General features: G+C 40.1%; 1 protein-coding gene across 1 annotated transcript in view; it reads right to left on the reverse strand.

Moving 5' to 3' along the window:
* ADAMTS12 (ADAM metallopeptidase with thrombospondin type 1 motif 12) overlaps positions 1-27277 on the reverse strand; it is a 459352-nt gene that overhangs the window by 138710 nt on the left and 293365 nt on the right. Inside the window, exons 6-9 of the mRNA XM_037799243.1 lie at positions 17098-17222; positions 11918-12067; positions 1048-1191; positions 288-432 (exon numbers count right to left, since the gene is read on the reverse strand). Coding sequence (XP_037655171.1) covers positions 288-432; positions 1048-1191; positions 11918-12067; positions 17098-17222 — 564 coding nt within the window. The remainder of the gene's footprint in view (positions 1-287; positions 433-1047; positions 1192-11917; positions 12068-17097; positions 17223-27277) is intronic.

The raw sequence follows: 27277 nt of genomic DNA on the forward strand, positions 1-27277 counted from the left end.
TGCTATGGAGTCTGCAGGTGTGAATCATTGTGAATCTTGAAAATCATTATAGAACTTCCTCAATCACTGCCTACTTACAAATAAGGATTGCTGACTCCACAGAATATGGAGTATATTAAGGAATATAAATGATCCCAACTTCAATCCATCTGCCTTACAGACACCTTGCGATGAATAGAAACCTTCCATTTCAGATTTCCAGCTATTTCCCTACCCTTCCTTTGGCCTGCTGGAAATCTCAAGTCCTGCATGTACCCTCCAGAGGCACCAAGATGCCCAACACTTACTTCTACTTCCTGGCAGAAGGTGGCATTGGGGCCATACTGCAGCTGGCACTGGTGGTGAACATCATAGATCACTCCAGGGGCAATGACCTTCGACTTCAAGCCTTTCTTTTGTGGGATGTCATCAAGACAGGATCCCCAGCCTCGACTGTAAACAAGTTATTAGGAATGAGAGCAGTTTCTTACAATTTCCTTCATGTTTATGTCTTTCATTCAACAGAAACTTCCATCCCTCTAGTTTACCCTTGGCAACTTTATTCCCCAAAGGCAGAGAAATCTCCTATAACAAGAGAGAAGTTATCTATAAGAAAAAACAAATCACACCCTACATCATTAGTTCATATTAATATGTACCATTAGTACATATTAAGAAATATGAACCACGGGACAATTAGAATATGATTACCTTACCCCCAATAGGGCTGGGTTGTTCCTGCCAGTCCTCCTTAGTGTATGAAAAGGAAGGAAGGAAAAGGCATAAGGATACAAGGACTTATAAGTCACAATCACACCACAAAGAGCCACATTGGGATGGGCACAAGCAGGGGGGATGGGATGTCCACTTGACTGTGGCTGGGAGGACAGAACTCATCCACATCTCAGAGGGTCACAAGCGAAACCCAGCCCTTCGGATGCATGATACTGTGGCCCATGGGAGGAACCAAGCTTTTTCCAGGCTTCATATACTTCGTTGTGAAACTCAAAGTGATTTCTGATTTAAAGAGACTCAAGTGAGGCTGTCAGGAGACACACTGTCACTTACTCCAAGAAGCGGGTGATATACTCCTTGCTGCAAGTGGACCATGTCAGCGGGGCGGGATCATACTGGAGCTGGCGGGACATGATGTACGGGTGCCTGCCCACTGGCTCACAGTCGTTTTCTTGCCCGTCATGCTGGATGCCGAAGCTGGCAGGAAGGCACAAAGGATAAGAATAGCAAGAGGGCAGGCATTAAACAGGGACAGAAAGGTAGTTTCTCCAAGATAATAAGCCACAGACAGGCAATCTTATAAAGAAGGCAGCTGTTTACAAGGAGACTGATGTTGGAGGGAGCTGGTTAATTTTTTAACTAAAAAGCATGGGAAACATGCTGGTTAATTTTTGAACTGAAAAAATGGGTTTTTGGAGGCAGATGATATGAATTTGAATTCCAGCTCTGCACTTAATGATCTGTGAGTTAGCGAAGGTTGCTCAGCCTCATTTCCCTCTCTGGAATCTGGGGTGGTAATCACAGGGCCACAATGAGATTTAAATGTGATAATGTTTGAAAAATACTTAGCAAGGTTCTGGTATATGATAAGGCTCCAGAATTGTCAGATTTGTTGTTGTTTTTATCACTGTCTGGCTACTTTTCTTTTCTAGATAAGGAAGTTTGGAAGATCTTTGAACTCCCGATTTTGTGCTTTCTTCCATGTCTTTCTCACTCTGCCCTCTGACGTCTCATTGCAGGCCTGACCATGTGAAGCAGCCCTGAAGGACCCTAGAGGGTTTAATCATCCATGATGGTAAGGAGGTGCCTGGGAAAGATGCAGACTCAAAAATATTTGTTTATGTGCCAAGTCCTCAAAATCACCCCGAGATGCCTTCAGTGATTGCCATAAGAACTGTCTCCACTGGGGTTTGCCTATTGGACATTTATGACCTAGAGGCATTGGCCTGAATTTCCAATTCTAGACAGAAGAAAGTACAACCTGTTACTCTGCATAGCAGAAAATCAAACCCTCTGATAGGGAAGCTTGCATCCCATGTTAATGAAATCTGATCAACATTGGCAACTCTTGCAGAGAATAGTCGTGGGGGATAGAGATGTTATTACATCTTTATGCATTACAATTTTATCGATTTACAGGCTCAGATCACATTCCACATGAATATGTAACTCACAAAGGAGTCGGAGAATTAATCTACAAAGTTTTTACCACCCACCCATGAAGAAGTGATTTAGGGAAAGCATCCTTCTCAGCAGGTCTCCCCAGGGTGTTGCAATTCCAGCACTACCCAGCTCATGAAGTACTCCACAAGTTTATCTGTTCAAAAATTAGTAAAATCCTGAACTGCAAACAAGGTTCTAAAAATCTGCATGAATAATTGTCAAAATATATAGCTTGGACCTGTATAATGGGTTGCTTCGAAGCCTACACAAAATATATCAGTTCCCCAAAAGCTTGTTCTGCCTCATCTAAAGTTTTTAATTAATTTAAAGCATTCCCCTCTCCCCCACCACCCGCAAGCCTTTTCCCAAGTCTGTACTCCCATCTTAAAAGAGAAAAGTGCCACTAGACAAATATCACCCACTGGTCTGTGTCTACCATCTCCAAATGGATGGAGCATTTCTGTCGCATGGGACCAGTGGGTCAATGAACAATGAGGGGCAGGAAAGAATATGGGATGGAAGGCTTGTTTCCAGGAAGCTACTTTCCAGCAAGTGGGATGGAACATGAAGATAAGTTTTGAGTAGGAGCCCTCTAGGGTCTGAAACAACTTACTGAATTGTTGGATGTCTGCTTTACTTCATCTTTGTTGTTTCAATTCCTTTAAGGAAATTATAGACATTAAGTATCTGTCTGAACTTCAGTGTACTGGAGCACTTGGTAGAATATATCCATTCCTTGCCTTTGGTTATTCTTTTGATAATGGAGTAGAACAGGCAGAAAACGAGAACAATTAAAGTGTGAGTGTGAGTTTTTCTAATTCATTTGGGAAATACCGATTTTGGGCATGCAATGAGAAAAACTTGGTAAACGAAATATACCACAATCCAGAAACATGTGAAATTCTGGGTGGCTATTGTCTTTTAAGTGTTCATATATACCATGATATTTTCATTATTTAAAGGGAAGGGTGCTAAGTCTCAGGTTTTTAGATTTCCTCCTGGGAATCTACCTTCATTTTTTGGTAATTCCCTGAAGGCCTCATGAGTAGTTTGAGTACCTAAGTATGGATGGCTGATAAAATCCAGGACTCTCACAATATGGGTTTTTAAAGTTTTCTCTCAAAATAAAAGTGTAATTATTCACTCAGGCTACTGCATAGTTTCTTTAACTTCACTTTCTCTTTTGCATCATACAGACTCATGAGGAAATATGTTTCCAAGAAACAACGGGATATCTTTGCTACTAAATTACAATCAGTATTTTCTTGGAGTATTGGTTTATCATGTTTTCCTCCTCCTGGGCTGCTCCAGGCCATTTCCTTGCCCAGTCTTCTGAGAGTTGTTTTCATGAGTGGGTGTCAAATTTGGTCAAATGCTTTTACTGCAACAATTGATATGTTTATGTGATTTTTCTTTTGTAGACTGTTACTATGGTAGATTACAATGACTGATTTTCAAATATTGAACCAGTGTTATATCCCAGGAATAAATCCCACTTGATCATCATGTACAACCCTTGTTTTATATGTCACTGAATTTTATTTGCTAATATTCTGTCAATTATTTTTTTGCATCTATATTCATAAAGGATTATTTGTCTATAGTTTTCTCTTCTGTACTGTCTTTATTTGATTTTAGTATCAGGGTAGTCTTAGCTTTAGAGAATGAATTGAAAAATATTACTTGAAGATTTTTTAGAATTCCGTTTTTGTTTTTCTATAGTGTTTTTTTTTTAATTGAGATTATTCACATACCATACAATTATCCAAAGATCCAAAGTGTACAATCAGTCACCCCCGGTATCATGATACAACTGTGCATTCATCATCACAATTAATTTTTTTTTCAATTTTTAGGACATTTTCACTACTCCAGAAAAGAAATAAAGACAAAAAAAGGAAACTCAAATCCTCCCAATGCCCCTGACCACCACTGCTCCATTGTTGACTCATAGTATTGGTACAGAACATTTGTTACTGTTGATGATAGAACATTAAAATACTACTAACTGTAGTATATGGTTTGCAATAGGTATATTTTTTCCCTATATGCCCCTCTCTTATTAACGTCTATTTATAAAGTCATACATTTGTTCTGGTTCATGAAAGAGATTTCTAATATTTGTACAGTTAATTACAGACATTGCCCACAAGTTTCACTGTTTTATACATTCCCGTCTTTTAGCCTCCAACTTTCCTTCTGGTGATATGCATGACCAAAGCTTCCCCTTTCCACCACATTCACTCACCGTTCAGCACTGTTAGTTATTCTCACAACGTGCTACCATCATCTCTGTTCATTTCCAAACATTTAAGTTCAACCAAGTTGAACATTCTGCTCATAATAGGAAACTGCTCTCCATTCTTTAGCCTCATTCTATATCCTGGTAACTTATATTTCATGTATATGACTTTACATATTATAACTAGTTGATATCAGTGAGACCCTGCAATATTTGTCCTTATGTGTGTGACTTATTTCACTCAATATAGTGCCCTCAAGGTTTCTTCATCAACCCATTTTTTTAAGACAGTTTTGTTCACACACCATACATTCCATCCTAAGTAAACACTTGACAGTTCCCTGTATAGTCACATACTTATGTATTCACCACCCTCACCACTTTCTATATAAGGACATCTTCATTTCTTCCACAAAGCAGGAAGAAGAGTCAAAGAAGGTAGAGAGACAAAAGAAAAAGAAAAAAGAAAGAGGAAAAAAAAAACAAAAAACAAAACAGAAAAAAAACAAAACAAAACATGACCACTAGAAAGCACCAAAAGGAAAGATAGCATTAAACTAAAGTAGAATAAAGAGTCAGGCAACATCACCAATGCCAAGAGTCCCATACCCCTCTCATATGCATTTAGCTTTGGTATATTGCCTTTGTTATATTAAAGGAAGCATAATACAATGTTTCTGTTAATTACAGTCTCTAGTTTGCACTGATTGTATTTCCCCCCTCAATACCTCCCTATTTTTAATGCCTTGCAAAGTTGACATTCATTTGTTCTCCCTCATGAAAAAACATATTTGTACCTTTTATCACAATTGCTGAGCACTCCAGGTTTCACTGAGTTACACAGTCCCAGTCTTTATTTTTCCTCTTTCCTTCTGGTGTCCCACATGCTCCTAACCTTCCTCTTTCAACCATATTCATAGTCGTCTTTGTTCAGTGTACTTACATTGCTGTGCTACTATCTCCCAAAACTGTGTGCCAAACCTCTCACTCCTGTCTTTTCCTTTCTGTCTGTAGTGCTCCCTTTAGTATTTCCTACAGAGCAGGTATCTTGTTCACAAACTCTGTCATTATCTGTTTGTCAAAAAATATTTTAAACTCTCCCTCATATTTGAAGGACAGATTTACTGGATATAGGATTCTCGGTTGGCAGATTTTCTCTTTCAGTATCTTAAATATAGCACACCACTTCCTTCTTGCCTCCATTGTTTCCGCTGAGAAATCCGCACATAGTCTTATCAAGCTTCCTTTGTATGTGATGGATCACTTTTCTCTTGCAGCTTTCATGATTCTCTCTTTATCTCTGACATTTGATAATCTGATTATTAAGCGTCTTGGCATAGGCCTGTTCAGATCTACTCTGTTTGGGGTTCGCTACACTTCTTGGATCTGTAATTTTATATCTCTCATAAGAGATGGGAAATTTTCATTGATTATTTCCTCTATTATTGCTTCTGCCCCTTTTCCCTTCTCTTCTCCTTCTGGAACACCCATGACATGTACATTATGCGTTTCATGTTGTCATTGAATTCCCTGGACATTGCTCATATTTTTCCATTCTTTTCCCTATTTGTTCTTTTGTGTGTAGGTTTTTAGGTGTCTTGTTCTTCCAGTACCTGAGTGTTTTCTTCTGCCTCTTGAGATTTGCTGTTGTATGTTTCCATTGTGTCTTTCATCTCTTGTGTTGTGGCTTTCATTTCCATAGATCTCCAGTTGTTTTTTTGAACTTTCAATTTCTACCTTATGTATGCCCAGTGTTTACTTTACAGCCTTCATCTCTTTTGTCATATCTTCCCTAAACTTTTTGAATTGATTTAGCATTAGTTGTTTAAATTCCTGTATCTCAGTTGAAGTATGTTTGTTCCTTTGACTGGGCTATAACTTCATTTTTCTTAGTGTAGGTTGTAGTTTTCTATTGTTGAAGCATCTGGTTTCCCCAATCAGGTTTTCCCAGACCAGAGCAGGCTCAGTTCCCAGAAGGAGGAAATATTCAGTATCCGGTTTCCCTAAGGTTGTGTCTTAGAAGATTGATGCACCCTGTGAGGCCTCAACCCCAGCAGGTGGTGCCTGTCAGCCTGTAGCTCCTCACTGGTGTAAGGAGGTGTGGCCTGTGGCTGCTTTCCCCCGGGCTATGGGGTCTGGTTCTGAATGGAAGGTGGGTAGTAGAGCTGGGCACCACCTCTTTCCTCTTAGGGAAGACATCACCCCTAGGGAGATTTCATTTGCATTTAAATAGGTTCTGTGTTCCTCTGACTCTGCTATCTCCACTCCTATATGGGTCAGAGTGCTGCAAGCTGAAAATGGCTGAGGCTTTCTCCACTGCAGAGTGCTGCGAGCTGAAAATGGCTGAGGTTTTCTCCACTGAGCTGTTCAGGTTGAGAGAGAGAAAAATAGACAGAAAGCCCCCTTTCAGCATCAGTCCCTGGCCTCCAGTTTCACCCATCAGCCAGAGATAGCACCCAGTCCTTTGGGCTCACCCTCCTGAGACAAACAAGTCCCCTGGCTCTTTAAGGTGAGTCATCACTAAAAGCCTCTGACTGCTTGTTGGGGATTTGTAGCTTGCGTTTAGCAGTCCATGTTTGTCAATTAAAACCCCAGTTGGAGCTGGACTGAGTATATTCACTTGTTCAGAGAGTGCTGCTCTCTATCACAGCAAAGCTTTGCCATTTGGGCTGCCATGGGGGAAGGGGGCTGCCAGCTCGGATCTGCAGTTTCTACTCACAGATTCCACACTGCGATCTCAGGCATTCCTCCCAGTTCAGGTTGATGCACAATGTGTGGACAGTCCCAGTTGTCCCCCAGCAGTTATTCCAGATCATTTACTAATCGTTCTTGGTTGTTTATTAGCTGCTCTGGGGGGACTAACTAACTTCCACTCCTCTCTATGCCGCCAACTTCTTCTCTATAGTGGTTTTTTTTTTTTTTATAATTCAGTTTTATTGAAATACAATCACACACCATACAATCATCCATGGTATACAATCAACTGTCCACAGTATGATCACATAGTTACATGTTCATCACCACAATCTGTCTCTGAACATTTTCCTTACATCAGATACTCTGAGTATCTTTCAGCGTATAGTTTCTTTAGTGGTTGTTCCACATATTGCACAATATATACATAACTTATCACAGTCAACTTTGAGTGAAATATTGAAACCTTACCTCCCTTTATGTCCCTTTACCCACACCTGCTTATATTTGTTGCAAATATTTTCTGTACATACCACATCAGACAGTGTCATAATTTTTGCTTTATTCATCTAACACATTTTGGAAAACACAAGAGATGTAAAGTGTATTGTATTTACCCATATTTTTGCTTTCTGTGTTCTTCCTTCCTTCCTAATGTTCCAAGTTTCCTTCTTTACTGGCTAAAAGTTTATGGAAGTAACTTTAACCATTCTTTTAGGGTAGGTTTCTGACAACAAATTCTATTAATTATCCTTCATCTGAGAATGTCTTGAACTTCCCTTCATTCTTGAAGGATTTTCCCCCACTCTGGGCATAGGATTCTGGATTGATAGTTCTTTTCCTTCAGCTTTCATGGTTTTAATAAGAAATTCTCTCTCATTCAAATTGTTTTTCCTCTATAGATGAGGTGGTATTTTTCTCTGCCTGCTTTCCAGATTGTTTTCTCTGTATATCTAAGAAGTTTAGTTATATGTCTTGGCATGGATTTCTTTGGGATTATCCTATTTGGGGGGTTTCTTGGCTTCTTAAATCTAATTTATGTCTTTTGTCAAATTTGAGATAATAATTCAGCCATTATTCCTATGAGTAGTTTTACAATCCCACCCTCTTTCTCTTCTCCTTCTGTCACTCTGATGACACAAATGTAAGATCTTCTGTTAAAATAACTAGGCCCTTGAGGCTTTGATCAGTATTTTTAAAGCATGTTTTCTCTTTGTTGTTCAGATTGAGTAATTTTTATTGTTGTTTTCCAGTTCACCGATACTTCCCTTTGCCCCCCTCTATTCTTCCCATTCGCTGAATTTTTTTATTTTTATTGTATTTTTCAGTTACAAAGTTTCCATTCGGTTTCCATTCTTTTACCTTGCTAAGACTTACTATTTTTTCATTTGTTTCAAGGCTGTTAATTATTGCTCACTGAAACATTTTTATTATGGCTGCTTTAAAATTATTGTCAGCTAACTCTAACCTCTCTGTCATCTTTTTGTTGGCATCTGTTGATTTTCTTTTTCATTCAGTTTAAGATCTTCCTGATTACTGGTATGATAAGTGATTTTATATTGAAATTGGGACATTTTCATATTATATTATGAGACTCTGGATCTTATTTATATCTTCTGTCCTAGTTGGCTTTTCTGACATCACTCTGGCAGGGGAAGGGGGGATGGGGCTGCCTCATTATTGCCAGGTTGGGGTATAAGTTTAGGTTCCCCAAGCAGCTTCTATTGATACTTGAGTTGGGAGATGTCTCTTTGTTATTGATGGGGTAGGGAGAGGGATTGCTGGCTCCAACATGGTCTACACTGACACAGCAATTGGCCAGGTAGGGGGCTTATTATGAGCCTGCAGGAATAAAACACCCAGCTCCTTATTTGGCCTCTTTGACACCACTCAGATTGGGGTGTTGGCTGCTTTATTACAGCCTTGCAAGGGTAGAAAGTCTAGGCTCCCCACTCAGCCTTTGCTAGCATGAATGGACATGAGGCCACAGTTTTATTCTGTGGTGTCTGGCTGGGGCAGAATATTTAGTATCTGAGTTTTCTATCTTGCTAGGTTGTATATATAAGTAAATATGAATATTCCATCTTCTCTGCCTCTAAACTTTTTAAGGGGTGACACTGAATGTCCCTGAGTAAGCTATAACAGACATTTGTTGTTTTTGCCCACATGTTCACCATGAGTGGACCTCTAATTGCCAGTATCTGCATCTTTTGCTGGGGGCCTTCTCCAAAGCCAAGCCAGGCTGCTCTGCCTTCACACACCCAAGTTGGAAGTGCCAGGGAATTGACAGCCACTAGAAGCAGCCCTTAACCAATGACCTAAGAGCGTTGGTATATAAAATACTTCAGTCCCTCCCCACTTGGGTGGGATAATGCTGAGACATGTGTTCTCCATGCATTTGTCCATGGGATTAATGTTTAGTTGCCCACAGTGGAGGTTGAGATAATGAATCCTTTGTTGCCTAACTTCCTTTCCCTGTGCCACTTACCTACTTTCCTAATGGTGTTTCTTTCTTCTTCCAAATAAACTAATTGCTATCAAATCCTTGTCTCAGAGTCAGCTTCTGCACAAACTCAAAAAATATTCTCTAATTCTTTTAATTAGGAATTCCATATTTACTTAAGGGATTTTTTTTCTAAGAGCTACACCCTCATTTTTTTTTTTTCTGTACAGTTTGAATCACAACAACGATAATAACAGCAACAGTATGGGATAAGGATAAGTCAACCCTATAGAAGTACTTCTTTTTCCAAAATGTGTGGAATAGCCCTGGTGTTCTGTTTAATGTTACAACAATAGAAAATTGATTCAGAGAGTGACCTAGTGCTGTCTGTTAAACGTTCCACCACTTCTGATAACCATTAAACATCTATAACTGTTTCTTTTCAAGTGTTCAGGGAAATTGTGCTCAAGTCATATTTCCAAGAGGCTCTGAACTTTGCTGGAGAACTGCTGAAATATGAAAGGAGGATCCTTTGGCTTAATTTGCTGTGGTGGCCTTCCTCACAAAAGGGATGTTACCATGCTTTATGTGCCCAGATAATCATGCCAATGATGCTTCAAAAACTGGGTGACATTGTTTTTGCAGGACTTGTTGAGCATATTTCTGGGTCTCTTTATAAGGTCAGATTAAACCTGAAGATATAAAGGACCCATTCTCTAAACATAAGTAGTGAGTGAGAATGTCTTTTAACAAGCTGGGTTTTCTCAACCTTTCTTTTTTTTCTTTTTTTTTTTTTTTTACCTTGGGTGTTCCATTGCAGAGCAATCCCTTCTCAGTTTTACCCAGTTATTTTCACTTGACATTGCTTGGCCAGCAGGGACTACTGACACCAATACCTTGGCTTGAGGCTGCAGTGGCCATGTCTGTTCACATACCAGGTTTGGGGGCACCTGTATGTTTGCACATAATAAGTGCAAATAATAAGAATTAACTTCCATGTTGTCAAATTTTATTTTCAACATGCAAATAACTATGGCCTGGCTTTTGAAAGTCCCAGCTTTATATCCTAGTTTTACACCCCTTCTGCTCCAATCATTATTTAATTATGAGAAAATCACTTAATCTCACCTTTTTCTCTCTGAATTTTTGACATCTCACCTTTTTCTCTCTGAATTTTTGACAATTAAGGATATTAGAATATATCATATTTTTCTCCAAGGGATTTTTTGTAAGGATCAAATAAATCACAGTGATACAAAAATTTCTTAGTTCAACCTGCTCTTTTTAGAGATGAGGAAATTGAGGTACACAGAAGTGAAGGGAATTATTTAAGGACATAACACTGATTGGTAGAAAAGCCAGAAAAAAAAACACTCAAATTTTTCAGTTCCCAAGTCAATGTTGTGGCTTTGTAATGCAGGTCAAAGTATTTTGAAAAGTTCAAATATTAATGGGAAAAATTGTTGAGAAAGCCCAGGTCCTCCCTGATCCCACCTCTTTTCTGGCTGTGTGCTCATAGTATATCCCAGTGCTCTGCTTCCTTCAGGCAGGGATGTAGATCAGCCATTTATGGGACTCCCCGCTCTGAGTTTCCAATTAGTGTGATACTCTCTTATTTGCGGTTAGCAAATACATGGACAACTGACATTTCAAAAAAACTAACCTCTTTCCTCCATGGGCACCTCTGCCATCCGGAGAATCCAGAATCCTCACTGTTCCTTCACTCAAGCATTCTGAAATCTGCCTTCAGTGAATTCCTCTAATCAAATTCACACAGTTTTGCTACAACTGTACATCCAGTTAACTGGTGTACACTTGTTGATCTTTCCAAAGTTTTAGCAGTCTTCAGTATTTTATCTATTCAATCTTATCCTTAGTACATGTGAGTAAAATGGAGCTAACAATAGAATATATTTCATAAGATTGTGGTGAGGATTAAATGACACGATGCAAAAAGCTTAGCCTAGTATCTGGCATAAAGTAAAGGCATAAAAAATGTTAGTTTTGTGACTTTTTAGTAATATGAATATCATCTTTTTGTAAAAAAGAAACAGAGATTGTTACTCTGGAACTAAACAACTGAGTTAAAACTTCTCTCCTTGCCTCTGCTTGCTCTCTTCTCTTACAGAGAACTGCAGTGGCAACTGATTCTTAGATGCTTATGGGTATAAGTGGTCAGGGCGGAGGAGACTTTGGAGGCTATGAGGTGTGTTATTATTATCCCCACATTACAAGTGGGGAAGTAAAGGTTTAGGAGGGCAAGGCTCAAATCACAATGCAGCCCAAATCTCCTGATGCCCAGTTTAATGGGCCGTCCATTCCCCGTACTGATGGTGATGCAGGCACATGGTGAAGAGATTCCAATTTCCTTAGCCTTTTACCTGTGTCCGAGCTCATGTGCAATTGTGAAAGCCAGAGGGAGTCCAGAATCTTCATTGATGTTACAACTGCGGTGAGGCTGGCACATTCCCGACAGGTGAGACAGACCCAGGGTCTCACAGGGGCGATTGACACCAGCACAGATGTCTTTTCTGAAAAGTACAATAGATATGTTTAGGCACCAAGGCAACGTCCAAAAAGCCTTCCTAGAAAACATCTGAGCACTAATTCACATTCAATGTGGTCTGAAAACCATGCTTTTAAAAAAAATCAAAACAACAAATACAGGGAGCAATTTGGAACTCATTAAGATTATTCTGATTTCACCTTTTGATTATAGAATTTCACAGACACCTAAAGACTGTGGGAGATATAGCAGAAGTTTTATTTTGAGTTGCTTTTGCTCATGACATCAAGAAGCCAGCTTGTATTACTGGCTAAAAAGAAAAGTAATTGAAAACCAAAATTAATTTGAACCGTTAGATAGGGAAGGGACAATTAGCAACAGCTGGGGATTTCAGATATATGAAACCCCCTTTTGACCTTTCTGAGATCTGTGTTCAAAACCCATTAGAGAACTTCTTCTAATTCATGAAAAAGCAGTTGGTCCTGTCCACCCATCTGGAGATCAATGATCTACCCAGCCTCATTACCCTAACAATATTGCATATGGGAGTGAACATGCATGGACATGTGTGCGTGCACAAACACGCACACACACACACACCCTGGCATCTTTCTTCCTTTTGTCTACTGGGACCTCATTATTGCCCTGCCTTGACAAGGGAAAGGAAAGACTCCTAGCACTTTAAAACTTACTAATTACAGAATTTAAATATAAAACATGCTCTCATATCCTGGTAGGGATTATTTAAATCATCATTAAAAGGTTTAAAAGAGTCTCAATTAATCATTTGGTTTTCTTCAGCTCAAGAGAGTGGCTCTGTGCCAAGAGTCACTAGCACAAATGTCAGTGAAATTCAGAGCTTTAGTTATGTGTGAACCTTCAGCTCATGGGGTTTGTGTGGGCGCCATTTCTAGCAATAAATGGTCTCCTGCTTTTTGTGTTGATTGGGCCATGGAAAAGATTGAGGCTTTGAGAAGCCCTGGAGTTCTTACTTCTCCAGGCATGGCCATGGCTGGGATGAAGGAACAGGAGAGAGTAGCTTCAGTCTCAGAACATGGGCACCAGATGTGAATCCACACTCTTGCTAATGGCAGCAGTTGTTGGATGGTCCAGTGCTGGAGAGCTAGATTGGATCATATAGCCCAATCACTCTAAATATTTTCTGGATCTGTAGAGGATCAACCACACCCTCTTCTCCTCATTCCTCCACCCCCACAGGATGTGCTCATTACTACTTCATTCAAAAAGTTCAGGTCTGCAAGTCCTGCTAGGAAAAGATGAATGCATATGGCAGGAGGTCAGATCCATTAAATAATTGTTTATTGAGTGCCTACTAAGTGTCTAGCATTATGGAGGAAAAAAAGAGGTAATGAAAGAATTATGGGAACATGGTTCTTGCAGGCAAACAGTTTAAGCCCTAAAAGGAGTACTTGCTGTACTTCCACTGGGCACTGGGCCATTAAACAGGATAAAACATGCCTTGGCCTGCAAACACTAGCCTCGTTTCATTGGGTGCATTCTGAGTCAAATCCACCTTCTACTGAATTCAACTCTAAAAAGAACCCTGTTAAAGAGGATCTCATGATAGTCCACCAGACGCAGAGCTCAGTCCCATACTTCCCTCCTTCCCTGATCCTACCAATTTCTTTAGACCAGTGGTTCCCACCTAAAGACATTTTTGGCTGTCACCACCTAGGTGTGGGGGGTGGGGGTGAGTGGGAGGTTTGCTACTGGCATCTCATGGGTAGAGGCAGAGATTCTGCTAAACATCCTATGGTACACAGGACAGCTCTCCACAACAAAGAATAATCTGGACCCAAATATCAATAGTGCTGAGTTTGAACAACCCTGCTTTAGAATGTGAAATACTCTCTGCTATCTAAGAGCTGGTGAGATCATAACACTTTCAGGAAATGAGATACCTTTCTAAAGAAGAAAAATTAATCAGAAATACAGTAAGAGAAAAGTAGAGCAGGTCCTTCAATATTCTTATTGGGGAATAGTTAAGAGCATGCCCTTTGGGATAAAACCACATGGATTTAAGTTCCAGCTGTACCGTTCAACAGCAATGAGATTTTGGGCAATTGATGTGATTAAGCCTCAGTTTTCCATCTGTAAAATAGGAATAATTTATAGTAGTCAACTCTCAGTGCTGTTTGGGGATTCAGCAGAACAATGAATGTTCTAATAGACAACAGTGCCTAGCCCAAATCAAACACTCCATGAATGTCAGCTATCATTTACGCAATCATTTCTTGTCGTGAGACTAAGAGGAACAACTGCTTCTGTTCTCATGGAAAGAAACAACTTCTGAGAGAAAACACTGGTTCTTCCCTGTAGGTGGGTCCTGCCTGGGCCAGAGCCTTCACCTGGCCTCTTGCCCAGGTCCTCAGTGTTCCAGCTCACTGTCTTCTGGCTCCTGAGTCCCCGTGCTTACATTCCACACCCACTCCAACCTACGCCCCAGAGGAACTTCTGATGTCAACGGTCCTATTGAACCTAATATAATAGGTTTATGCCACAGACCTCCCAGGGAACGTGTTTGCATTTAACTATGGTTTTAATACCTTTGTAATTCTGATGGTTGATGTTTTAGGTCAGAGTAAAGTGTACATTTGGATAGGGTGGGGGTTGATGATCACCCCTTGAATCATAACTTGTAGCCATTCTAAGCACTGGGTTGATTCTGACCAAGGGACAGATGACAGGGCAAAAATGTTCAAGGTCAGCCCGTCCTCCCCAGGGACAGCACAAACTCAGCACCAGGGACTTCCAGTGTGGGTGCTTCCCTGTGACTGAAGGGCCGGCCAAGGGACCTCCTTTAACATGTACCCCAAGTTCCTGGATGGCTCTGAATCTGCATAGAGGTGCCCATGAAGAACTTATTCCCCTCATTAGAATGTAAGCCCTTCCTTTATCTAGTTTAGAATAGTGCATGGTATATAGTAGGTGCTCAACAAATCTTTATCAAATGAATGAACAAACAGCCTTCAAAGAGCCTGAGCTGATAAAGAAAGCTCACTGGCTCCTCACAGCTAGGATTCCTAGAAGTTTTGATGGCTCTTATGGGTGCCCTAGGGACTAGCCATGGTGAGAACAAAATCATATCTTAATCGTGGTAAAGGGAGAAGATTTGGCCAAAGCACTTTGCCTATCCAGGAGAGAAGCCTCTCCCCCATATCTTGCCCTTAACTTCAGTCAGGGTTAACAAGAGGGCTGATTTCTGCAGAGATAGTTACATGTTTCTAAACTGGAGGGGAAAGGAAATAATAAAGCATTGGAAATCCCAATGGGTAAGAGTTACAGGAGTCTGTAACCAGGATCTGCAAACAAGCTTCCTGATTGTTAATAGAAATGCAAGAAGGCAGTTTTAAAGATGAGCTCATCACTGGATTAGGAAAGAGGCCCATGTTTTGCTGTGGAGCAATTTATTAAGAAGAAGAGTTCTTAACTATGTGAGAAGACATGTTTATAAAATCTTAAAAGTCAGGATCATTTCAAAGAATTCAATAGTTGAATTGCATCCACCTGCAAAAGCTCTTCAGGGCCCCACTTGCACTTTACACGTGTGCTTTACGCTGCTACATTTGATGTTTCACAAGGAAACTTTTGAGGATTCGTCAGACTCCCAGTGTCCCAATGAGCTAAAGACATTTAGTCTTAATCCACCAACTCACATGCTCCCCATGAACAAGCTGATTTGTTTTAACTATTTGCAGTCAGGCAATTGTGATAATGAGGGATTCCCCCATTCTTTCTCATTTTTTGACAGCATCACAGGCCACTGGTAACAGCCCATCCACCCCCACCCCCACCCCACCACCGTGAACCTGGCAAGCCTAAGGAAAAATGATGATGTGTTGCCTGAAAATGAAAATCTGAGCTGCAGAGAGCAGAAAGCTGGTCTGAAAGGAGCAGATTAGTGCAGTATTGAGATGGCAGGACAGCGTGTGACCCTGCTGAGGAGGAATGAGGCTGGGGATGGAGGACATGGTCCTGGGATGCTAAAGAGCAGGGATCCTCAAGCCCTGGTCAGTGTCAGACTCACCTAGGGCATTTGGTAAAAATACAGAGGCCAGGCCCTGTCCTGTCCCATGAGCCTGGGCCTCCGTGGTCTTTATAACCTGTCCCGGTGTTGTGATCCACCCCAAATTGTGAGAACCACTGGTATGGAGTGGAAGGGCTATGGCTTACCATATGTTAGGGTTTGGGGAGGGTAAGTACGGGAGAGCAAAGTGGCTGGAGTTACTTCTGGAGAGGAAGGAAAATGCTCATTGGAATGGTTACTCCCTTCCCATCCCTCTTAGGGTATTGCAGGGATTCACATGCAATGGACAACCAAGTAAGACTGTTCTGAGGGATTAAAAAGAAAAGCAAACCATAAGTCTCACATGCAAAGGCATGATGTGATTTACATGAAAAACAAGAATTACAAAAGTAATTCATCTGAGAAACAGCATGGCCAGGAATCTCTGTAGCCCATGTTTGCTCCTTTGCCCCTTTTGGCTGCAACAGAGAGAAGACCCTCTTCCCCTGAGATGTACCAGAGAAGGGACGTCTAAGCTGAGAGAAGACCCTCTTCCTGAGTTAGTGGCTTTCCAGGCTAGCCCCTCACACTCCACACAGCAACTCAGGAGACAGTCTGTGCTGGTTCGGAATGGAAGCAGGGAGGGGTGCTTGGCTATCAGCTGTCACAAGCAAAATAATTATGGCGACTTTCTCAGACTAACGTTTATTTTCCACATGTGGCATTCTTTTCTTTACCTTGTTCCAGAACACCTGCTCCTGGAACATACATTCAAGCTAAAGAAAATCTTAAGGATTTCAAGCAGATTTTCAAAATTGAGTTTTGCATTGAGCACTTTGCTTATCTTCCCCTTCCAATGGAGTGGAAGTCAGGAGTTGACTGGGCCATAGAACCTGCCTTGAAAAATGACCAGGAGCAGGAAAGAGTAGTGAGCACCCCAGAAATAGTCATACTTGGAAACCCTTTCATCCACCTGACCCCCCTTCCCATCCCCTACCATCCCTGGTTCCATGCCGCCTCTGGGGTACCTGGTGAGGAGGACGGCCACATCGTGATGGACAGGGTTCAAGTCACTCTTGGGATTGATGCTCTTCTGCCACTTGCAGAAGCTGGACAGTGTCTTCTCCGCATGGTGAACTATTTTCAATCCTTGCTAGAGAAAGAAGACGAAGGTTGGTATAGGTGGGCTCGGTCCCCAGGAACATCCAAGGGAGATCAACTCAGGGAAGGTGCCTCAGATATTTGGCAGAGACCAACGTATTCTTCTGAGCTAACCCTCTGCGCAAAACACGATCTACTACCACTATAAAAAATGAAAGGGAGAACTGCAGAACAGAATTATCATTGGGAAAATTTTTAAACATATTAGCAAAGACCAATATCCATATGAAGTTAAATTTTTGCAACTTGCTGCTTCCTAAGCCAGTATAATTTCCAAGAGGTTTTTTTTTTTTTTTTAATTTCTAATGCAAAATGAGTAAATTTTCAACAAAAAGCTTCTTCCTTTCATGAGAATGTGTTCTTCCCCATGGTTTCCATCTTGGTTTTTCACCTGTGAGTGAAGGTCAGTAGATGACATAATTTCTCCAGGCTTCTGACCAGTTAGGATAATTGGTCATCTGACAACAAGGTTGCTATAGTGGGTGTCTCCAGCCTGCCCTTCAAGGAGCTTCAGGGACTTCTGAGACCCAGCACAGCCCCTGAGTCATGTATCCGGTCTGTAGCTACTATTGGAGGGCTTGTTCTGAATTAACTTGATAAGCACTTGTCAAATGGGAGCGCTTTTCAGCTCTAGAGGGACTCCAGGTTAATTTGAATTTCTTGCCCCATTTCTTTGGGGCCTTCAGATAGAATGAGCCCTGGTACAGGGTAGATTATTCTGGAAGGATGACAATCTTCAATGGCCCAATCCTTTGGACTGGAGTCCTGGAGTCCGAGAAGTTAGGGACAGTCTCTGCATCAATCTAGGAGCTTGCTTCTCCACCATTCCAGTGTTTCCCTGAAGCCCACACCCAAATCAAAGGCCTCAGAGAGGGTACAGTTGCCTGTTAGAGGTGCTCCTAGATCTCCCCACCAATGCTAGTTAATTACTATAGGACAAACTTCCTTTCAAGAAAACAGTAAGTGGCTCATCACACATGAAAAATCCCTGGACTGCTTAGCATACTTTAAACAGAAGAAGCAGACTCTGTTACTTAATAATGCTCACAGTTTCATCATCCAGCGGAGATGGAGGAGGAAGAGGAGTCCTGGGGGATGAGCAGGGCACTGGAGTCTGCCTCCGGTTCAATTAGCTGAGCCAGAGTTAGAACAGCAGAGCTTCCCAGATGGAACAAATTACCCCTTCCCCATAAGGTCAGGGGGTATGAATCAGGCAAGTAAAGGGAAGAGAAAGAAAGGGACAAGAAGGGAAGCAAAGAGAAGGAAGGAAAGGGAGGGAGGGAAGGGGGAAGGGGAGAAAGAAGGGAAAAGAGGAAAAGGAGGAGGGAAACATTTCTTGATGATTTGCTATATGTCAGATACTGTCACATGTCATCTGATTTAATTTAATTGCATAATGTCAGCATTATTTGTGAAAAAAACATCATTATTTTCACCAAGAAAATAATAATTTAGAGGAAATTAAGCCTCAGAGAAGTCAAAATCAGGTTCAAGGTCACTCCACTCAGATACCTGAGTCAAAGAATATGAGAGCAAGGACTTTTTTGTGGTTTTATTTGGTCACCAGCCTCATTAGAATGTTGCCCTGGTTCTCCCTCCTTCCAAGAGGAAGGTGGATTATCAAAGTAGAAATGCCACCTCATTCTGCTTCATTCTGTTAATGTGGTGTATTTCATTAATTGATTTTCTCATGTTGAACCACCTCTGGGTATCTGGGATAAATTCCACTGGATTACGGTGTACAGTTATTTTAATGTGCTGTTGAAATGGGTTTGCTAGCAAAATCTATAAGGATGGTTGGTATTATAGTAAGTAGAGTAAAATGAATATACTGTATTTTAGTTGAGGATTTTTCCATTTATATTCATGAGAGATATTCGTCTGTAATTTTCTTTTCTTGTGTCTTTGTCCAGCTGTGGTATAAAGGTGATGCTGGTCTCGCAGAATGAATAAGGCTGTGGTCCTTCCTCTTCAATTTTTCAGAAGAGATTGAGCAGGGTGAGTGTTAATACTTCTAGGAATGTTTGCTAAAATTCCCCTGTGAAGCCAGTGGGTCCTGGGCTTTTCTTTCTTGGGAGATTTTTGATGACTGATTCAATCTCTTTACTAATTATTGACGTTTGTTGAAATCTTCTATTTCTTCTTGAGTCAGTGCACATAGTTTGAGGTTCTCTAGGAATTTGTCCATTTCATCTAGGTAATCTAATTTGTTGGCATACAGTTGTTCATAGTATCCTCTTATAGTCATTTTTATTTCAGTGGGGTCAGCATTAATGTCCCCCTTTTTACTTCTGGTTTAAGTTATTTGTGCCCTCTTATCATTTTTTCTTTGTCAGTCTAGCTCAAGATCTGTCAATTTTATAGATCTTTTCAAAGAACCAACTTTTGGTTTTGTTGAATATCTCTATTGATTTTTCTTTTAATTCTCTATTTCATTTATTTCTGAACTAATTTTTGTTATTTCCTTCCTTCTGCTTGCTTTGAGTTTAGCTTGCCCTTCTTTTTCTAGTTCTTCTAGTTTTGAGATTAGGTCTGTGATTTGAAATCTTTTTAATGTAAGCCTTTGAGCTGTAAATTTCCTCTCAGCACTGCCTTTGCTGCATCTCATAAGGTTTGGTATGTTATATTTTAATTTTCCTTCACCTCAGGATATATCCTAATTTCCCTTGTGATTTCCCCTTTAACCACTGGTCGTTTAAGAGTACATTGTTTAATTTCCACATGTTTGTGAATTTTCCATTTCTCCCTCTGTTACCAATTTCTAGCTTCATTCCATTGTGGTCAGAGAAGATACGCTGTATGATTTCAATATTTTTTTAATTTATTGAGACTTATTTTGTACAAAACACATGGTCTATCCTGGAGAATGATCCACGTGCACTAGAGAAGAAAGTGTATTTTGCTGATGTTGGGTGAAGTGTTCTATATATATATATATATGTATGTATCTGTTAGGTCTAGTTGATTTAGAGAATCATTTAAGTCTTCTGTTTCCCTATTGAACTTATGTTTAGATATTCTATCCGTTATTGAAAGTGGTAAATTAAAGTCTCTTACTATTAATGTAAAGCCATCAATTTCTCCCTTCAAATCTATCAGTATTTGCTTCATATATTTTGGGGCTCTGCTGTTAGGTGCATGTATATATTTATGATTGTTAAATCAACCTCTTTATTCAGTTTATAATGACTTTGTCCCTTACAACAGTTTATGACTTAAAGTCTATTTTATCTGAGATTAGTATATGTATCCCAGCTCTTTTTTGGTTACTACTGGCATGGTATATATTTTTCCATCCTTTCGTTTTCAACTACTTATGTCTTTCAACTTAAGGTGACTCTCTTGTAGCTAGTATATAATTGTGTCATGCATTTTTATCCATTCTGCCAATCTCTACCTTTTGACTGGAGAGTTTAATCCATCTACATTTAAAGTCACTACTGATAATGCAGGAATTTCTTCTGCCATTTTGCTATTTAGTCTTTGTAGGTCTTATACTATACCTCTTTTGCCCCTCAATTCTTCCATTAATGCCTTCTTTTATATTTATTTTATTTTTGTATTCTGCCATACTGTGTCCCTTCTCATTTCTATCTGGATATATTTTTCATATATTTCCCTTATGGTTACCAAGGAGTTAAATTTTAACATCCTAAATACATAACAATCAGATTTGATTTGATACCAACTTGATTTCAATAGCATACACATGGACTGTTCCCATACTTCTCCACCCCCCAACCATTTATGTACTTGTTAAAAATTATATCTTTGTACACTGTATGTCCAAAACTATAGATTTATCATTATTTATGCATTTGTATTTTAGCACCAGTAGGAAGTAAGAAGTGCTGTCACATACCAAAAAAAAAAAAAAAAAAAAAAAAAAAATGTAATACAAAGTACTGGCACTTATAATTACTCAAATGGTTACCTTTACCAGAAGTCTTGATGCTTTTGAACCACTGTCTAGTGTCCTCTCTTTTTAGTCTTAAGAACTCCCTTAAGCATTGCTGTAGGGCAAGTCTAGTGGTGATGATTCCTTCAGCTTTTGTTTATCTGTGAATACGTTAATCTCTCCCTCGTTTTTGAAGGAAAGTCTTACGAGATACAAAATTCTTGTTGGCAATTGTTTCCTTTCAGCAAGTGTTTCAACCTACTGCGTTCTTGCCTCCATGGTTTCTGATGAGAAATCGGGACTTATCTAATTAGGACTCCCTTGTACATAATACATTGCTTTCCTCTTACAACTTTCTGAGTTTACTCCTTGTCCTTTGCATTCAACAGTTTGATTATTATGTGATGGGGAGTATTTTTCTTCAAGTTTATCCTGTTTATTGTTCTCTGGGATTCTTGGATGTGCCTATCCATGTCTTTTGTAAGTTTGGGAAGTTTTCTTCATTATTTCTTTGAATATTCCTTCTGCTCCTTTTTCTCTTTCTTCTCCTTCTGGTAATCCCATAATGCATATACTGGTACACTTGATGGTGTCCCAGAAGTCTCTTAGGCTATTTTTACTTTGTCTAATTATTTTTTGTTTCTGCTCTTCAGCCTGATTCATTTCAATTTTCTTATCTTGAAGTTTACTGATTCTTTCTTCTGCCAGCTCCAATCTGCTGTTGAAACCCTCCTGGGAATTTTTTATTTCAGTCTGTGGTCTTCAACTCCACTAGTTCTGCTTGGTTCCTTTTTAAAATTTCTATTGATATTCTCATATTATTCATTCATTGTTTTCCTGATATCCTTTAGTTATTTCTCTGTATTTTCCTTCATCTCCTTAAGCACACTTAAAATCATTTTTTTAAAGTCCAGTATGTTCATAGTCTGGTCTTCTTCATTCATGTTTCCTGGATTTTTATCCTCTTCCTTTGGATCAGTCATTTTCTATTCCTTTGTCTTGTAATTTTTTATTGTACACTGTGCAATTTAATATTTGGAAATGTTAACTGTGCCAGGAGATTCTTTCTCAGCTTCCCAAATGTGCACTTTCTTGATTCAGCACCTGTCCAGCAAATGCAGCCCTTCAACTGTCCTCTGCAAAGGATTGGGATTTCCTTAGCTTGGAGTTCATCAGCTGTGATGAAATGCATTATGTGTACAGAATCCACCTGGGATGACTTCATTACCCATGTGGAATTTGGGGGTGGGGTGGGCAAGAGAGACAGATACAAACAGGAAGCTCATGATGCCTGCTATTCTGTGAGTCATAAGTCCTTTGTCTCTGACCCAGGAGTGTTGTGTCTTCTATGAAACATCCATGAAATTGTGGCAGCAAGCAGGGTAAAATCTCAGTTCTTGACATGAAGGAGGAGGAAAACAGAGAGTAGGTGATCAAGAAGTAGTGAAAACCACAGTGAAGTTGGACCATCAATGCATGGACAGAGTCTGCATGGTTGCTGAAATTTTGAGGGAGTAGAGGAATGAGAAAGGATATGGTAAATAAAGAGATTTCAAGGGAGGAGATTATTCTTACATCCCAACTTTCCTACAATAATAATTCTGGAAGAATCTAGAGGATAGTCATTAATGAGGAAAAAAAAAAAAAAACAGAGTTTGAAGTCTGCCCTAAAAGTCTAGCCTGCTATTTCCTTACTACAACTGTCAGAAGCAAGGAACAATTATCTGAATTGCTGATAATTTGCAGCTGGATACCTCACCCTCTGTGTAGAGCTTTCATCTATTATATGTGGTGTTTAGTACAAGTACAGGAGCAGGGTATTCAGGATGCTTTACTACTTTTCTGTTAAATGTACCATGTCAAATTACACAGCTTTTTCAGGAGACTTTAATTGAGCAAAAATTGTTTTCATCCCCCTAAGCCTCTTTATTTCCAAGTTTCATAAGGGGTTAAGTCCAGGAAGCACATGCTCATTTAGTTTCTTGAATGCAGCTGATCACTGCAGCCTTGGGAAGGATAATTAAATATCCTACAAATCATTCTGCCCTAAGCATACATGAGATGCAAATGGACTTCAAAGAGATTATGATGTCTCAAACAAAATATGGAAGGCATTGTACTAAACATTTTCCAGAAAGCATACTGGTGATTATTTGTGCTTGTCAAAACAAACCTCTATGGACATTAATTTTTTTTTTCCATTTCCTTTATAAACAAAAATAGATTTCCCTTTTTGTTATTTCATAAATTTTTCTCACCTCATTTTCTCAAGCTAGTCCAATTCACTTCCCACCTCCCCTTTCCTGTGCATTTGAGTATGTGACCTTATATGACAGGGAGATAACCTAGAGGAAATTAGTAAGTGCTCAAAGAAATAGCACCAAATGGGGGATACGAAATGACTTCACAAGAACATGGTTTTTGTTATAAACTGTCTCTGTCTTTATAATGGAAAAAAAATCCCTTATTGATTTTTTTGAGAATTCCTGGTATCAGCTTTTTATTCAGTGCACAATCTGACCATGTATTGCAAGCCAGGCTCATGTTCCTGGAAGAAAAATAACAGGCAGATAAGAGAAAAGCAATAGAAAGTTTTATCTGGAAACTTCCCAAATGTTCATCAGAACATCACAGGAAAACATACTTCATAAAAATGTAATGAGTCCATGAATTCTTTGCCAATATTTTTGATACCTATTCTTAAGGAGCAGTAATTATACAGAATATTATAGCCTCAAAAATCAGCTTGGGGAGGAAAAACCACCAGACTGAATTTCCCAAATGTAGAGACTTTTAAGTCTAAAGTCTCACAAACATGAACCCAATACTAAATCACTCCATAGATCAAGAAGAAAATTGACTGAAGACAATCATCTGCTTCCTGCATGTCAGCCCTACTGCTCTTCCTTGAAGCCACCTGACACCCTCAGCTGGATGCACAATTACCCCGGCCCCATCTCGCTGCATTCCAAATCACTCCCATCCCAGCTTTGTCTCTATGCTGCTCTTACCAGAAGTCTTCAACTTCTTTTTACAGCTTGAATATTGCCCTTTAGACTTATTATTTGCTTTTAATGACATTGGCACAGTTTTCTTATCTGTAAAATGAGCCTAATAGTAACAACTCTATAGGGTTGTTGTGGGCACTAGATGATGATGATGATGATGATGATGATGATGATGATGATATTACAACTAACATTTATTGAGTGGTTTCTACAAGCCAGATACTATTCTAAGCATTATATATAATAGCACATTTGCTTCTCACAACAACTCCATAAAGTAGACATTATCACCATTTTACAGAATGGGGAAATGGAGACACAGAGAAGTTAAGCAACCTACCCAAGGTTGTGCAGCTGGAAAATGGGGGATTAAGGATAAATCCTTTACTCTCCACAATGTCAAGCTGCTAAAAAAGGTTGTAAGAAAGAGTCTAATCCTATCTCTAACCCATGGACCAAAGGGAGAACAGAGAAGCCATTGAATGAAATGGTCTCAAGTGGAAAGGCGAAGTTTGTGTCCAAGTCCTTGAGGGAGAATTTAAATTCCAAAGGATGACATTCATTTCACAGAAGGAAAATGAGAGCTCAATTCAGGGCTAGATGGAGACAGTACAAGAGAGGTAGCAATCGGTTCATATTTAAAGCTACTCTTTGCTTTCTTGGTCCAATGTGTCCTAATACACTTTGACATGTCTTTCCAGTTCATGGTTTTGTGTGTCTCAGTTTCCACTGCTCTGAAATATGACCACCTAGTTTGAGAAAGCCTCCGGGGTGCCCCAAAGAGAGTCTCATGTCAGACTACCCTAACTTACTCGCAAAATATGATGAAATTCCATAGTGGTTTCCACATGGCAGGAATAGACAAATGAAAGCCGTATTTCATTTATATAGCTTAACCTCAAAGCTTCTTGTGCCCACCACAGAAAAACGGGGCCCAAAACGGTGTTAGCTGCTACAGTGCTCAATGAGGCAATGATTTTGGGAGGGAGAAAGAAGACAATAGGCAGACCTCCTGGACCAGAGATCATCCTGAGGATGGTTTCCCAAGAATCTGGCAGTATCTCCTGCGGCCTTTTTGTATCTCCTCTGTGAATCCCAAGAACGAGGATCAAGTCAGAGAATACACCAACCACCTTCCAGGCTGCTTTCTCTATGTCTCTCCCTTAATCTCACAAGCAGCCAGAAGGAATCAGATGTTGGGTTGTGCCTCCCAAACAGAGCCATGTGTTCCTGCCATTGTTCTTGCTGACCCCCTCTCCCCAACCTGAAAAATTCTCCCTGCTCTCTCCCCTACTCCTGCTCTGGGTTTGTCAAATTACACATCTTGCACAGGTGAGTTTCCCCTTCATCTCTTTGACTGGCTTCCCTCTATGATGTGCCAGGCATGGTGGTTAGTCTTTTGTGTACATTATGTAATTAATTCTTATAAAAATGTGCAGAGTAGATGTAATGAATGCTATTATCCCAATTTTACAGATGAGGAAATGAAGATTGGAGGGTTTAGGTAACTGCTCAAGGTCACAGGACCAATCAGGTGATCCCAGGTCTCTCTGACTCATTGTTTATACTGGGCTATGCTGACTCCCTCTGAGACCCCAAGCTGATTATGTTTCTAATAAGGTTCTCAGGAATGTCAGGGATTATTTCTCCTTCCTGTTACTGTGACCTCCCAAAGGGCCAGGGCTGTGTCTTGCTCATCTTTGTATTTCCAGCACATAGCCTAGTACCTTACACACACCTCTTATGCTACTGAATCTCCCTTTGCACACCACACACCCACCATTAATTCTTTGTCCTTCTCCATCCTGCTCTAGGTTCAAGAAGACCCACTCTGTAGACTGCATCACTAGGACTCCTTTGCAGGTGGTTTCCTGCTGAGCTTGGTCAGTGGGAGGCATTGGAAGGAATGGGGAGGCAAGAAGAGAGAGATTGTGACACTGCTTCACCTCTGTCTCCTGCTTTGGCTCCATATGTTGCTCCCCTCCACCACCACTGCTCCAACTGGTGACCTCTTGACTCCACCCTCACTGAACCTGGTACTAACATCCTTGCCCTTTGGCCCTAGAAGTGGTAATAGCATCTGTTGTTACTCATCTCTGGGAGCCTCAACAGCCTTACCTGACCTTTTGTCCTGCCTAATCCCTTTAAGTGGTCCCTTCTTTGAAATTTCTTCCTTTATGCCACTTGAGTGAATTCTGATTCCTGCCAGACCCTGACTGGTAGAGCACACATTGTGTTTTTTTGCACTGATTTGACACCTCTTCATGGCTTTGCCAGATATTTATTTTAAAACTTTAGAAAGGCCATCTATCCTCAGGGTCTTCACTTACAAAAATACTGACAATAATGTTAATACCTTGATTCAGGCATATAAAATCTTCTTAGGTGTGCCGGTTTGAATCTATTATGTCCCCCACAAAAGCCATGTTCTTTAATGCAATCTTGTGGGGCCAGACTTACTAGTTTTTTGATTAGGGTGGACCCTTTTGATTAGGTTGTTTACATGGAGGTATGACCCACCCAACTTAGGTGAGATCTTTTGATTAAATCATTTCCATGGAGGTACCCTACCCATCCAGTGATTAATTCACTGGAGTACTTTAAGGAGTTCATGGAGAAAAGGAGCTCACAGAAGCTTAAAGAAACATTTTGGATAGAAGCTAAGAGTCAACACAAACTCAGATGCTTGGAGATGCAGACAGAAAGACATTTGGAGACGCCAAGCTAAGAGATGAAGCCCAGAGTTTGCCCCAGAGAAGCTAAGACGAGACACTCAGATGCTTAGATGCACAGGAGCTGAAGAAGCTAAGAGAGATAGAAGCCCAGAGACATTTTGGAGAAAGCCATTTTGAAATCAGAACCCAGGAACAAAGACCAGCAGACGCCAGCCATAGCTAACAGAGATGTTTCAGATGCCTTCAGCCATTCTTCAAAGAAGGTTCCTCTTGCTGTTGCCTTAGCTTGGACAAAATTTTATGGCCTTAGAACTATACACTTGTAACCTAATGAATCCTCTTTATAAAAGCCAATCCATTTCTGGTATTTTGGATAACAGCAACTTTAGCAATCTGGAACACTAGGTTTGACACAAATGGAATTTGATTTACATTAGCATGTATGAAATGTACCAAAGCATTTGAA

This window comes from Choloepus didactylus, chromosome 11 (assembly GCF_015220235.1).
Source record: "Choloepus didactylus isolate mChoDid1 chromosome 11, mChoDid1.pri, whole genome shotgun sequence".
In the NCBI taxonomy this organism is placed as follows: domain Eukaryota; kingdom Metazoa; phylum Chordata; class Mammalia; order Pilosa; family Megalonychidae; genus Choloepus; species Choloepus didactylus.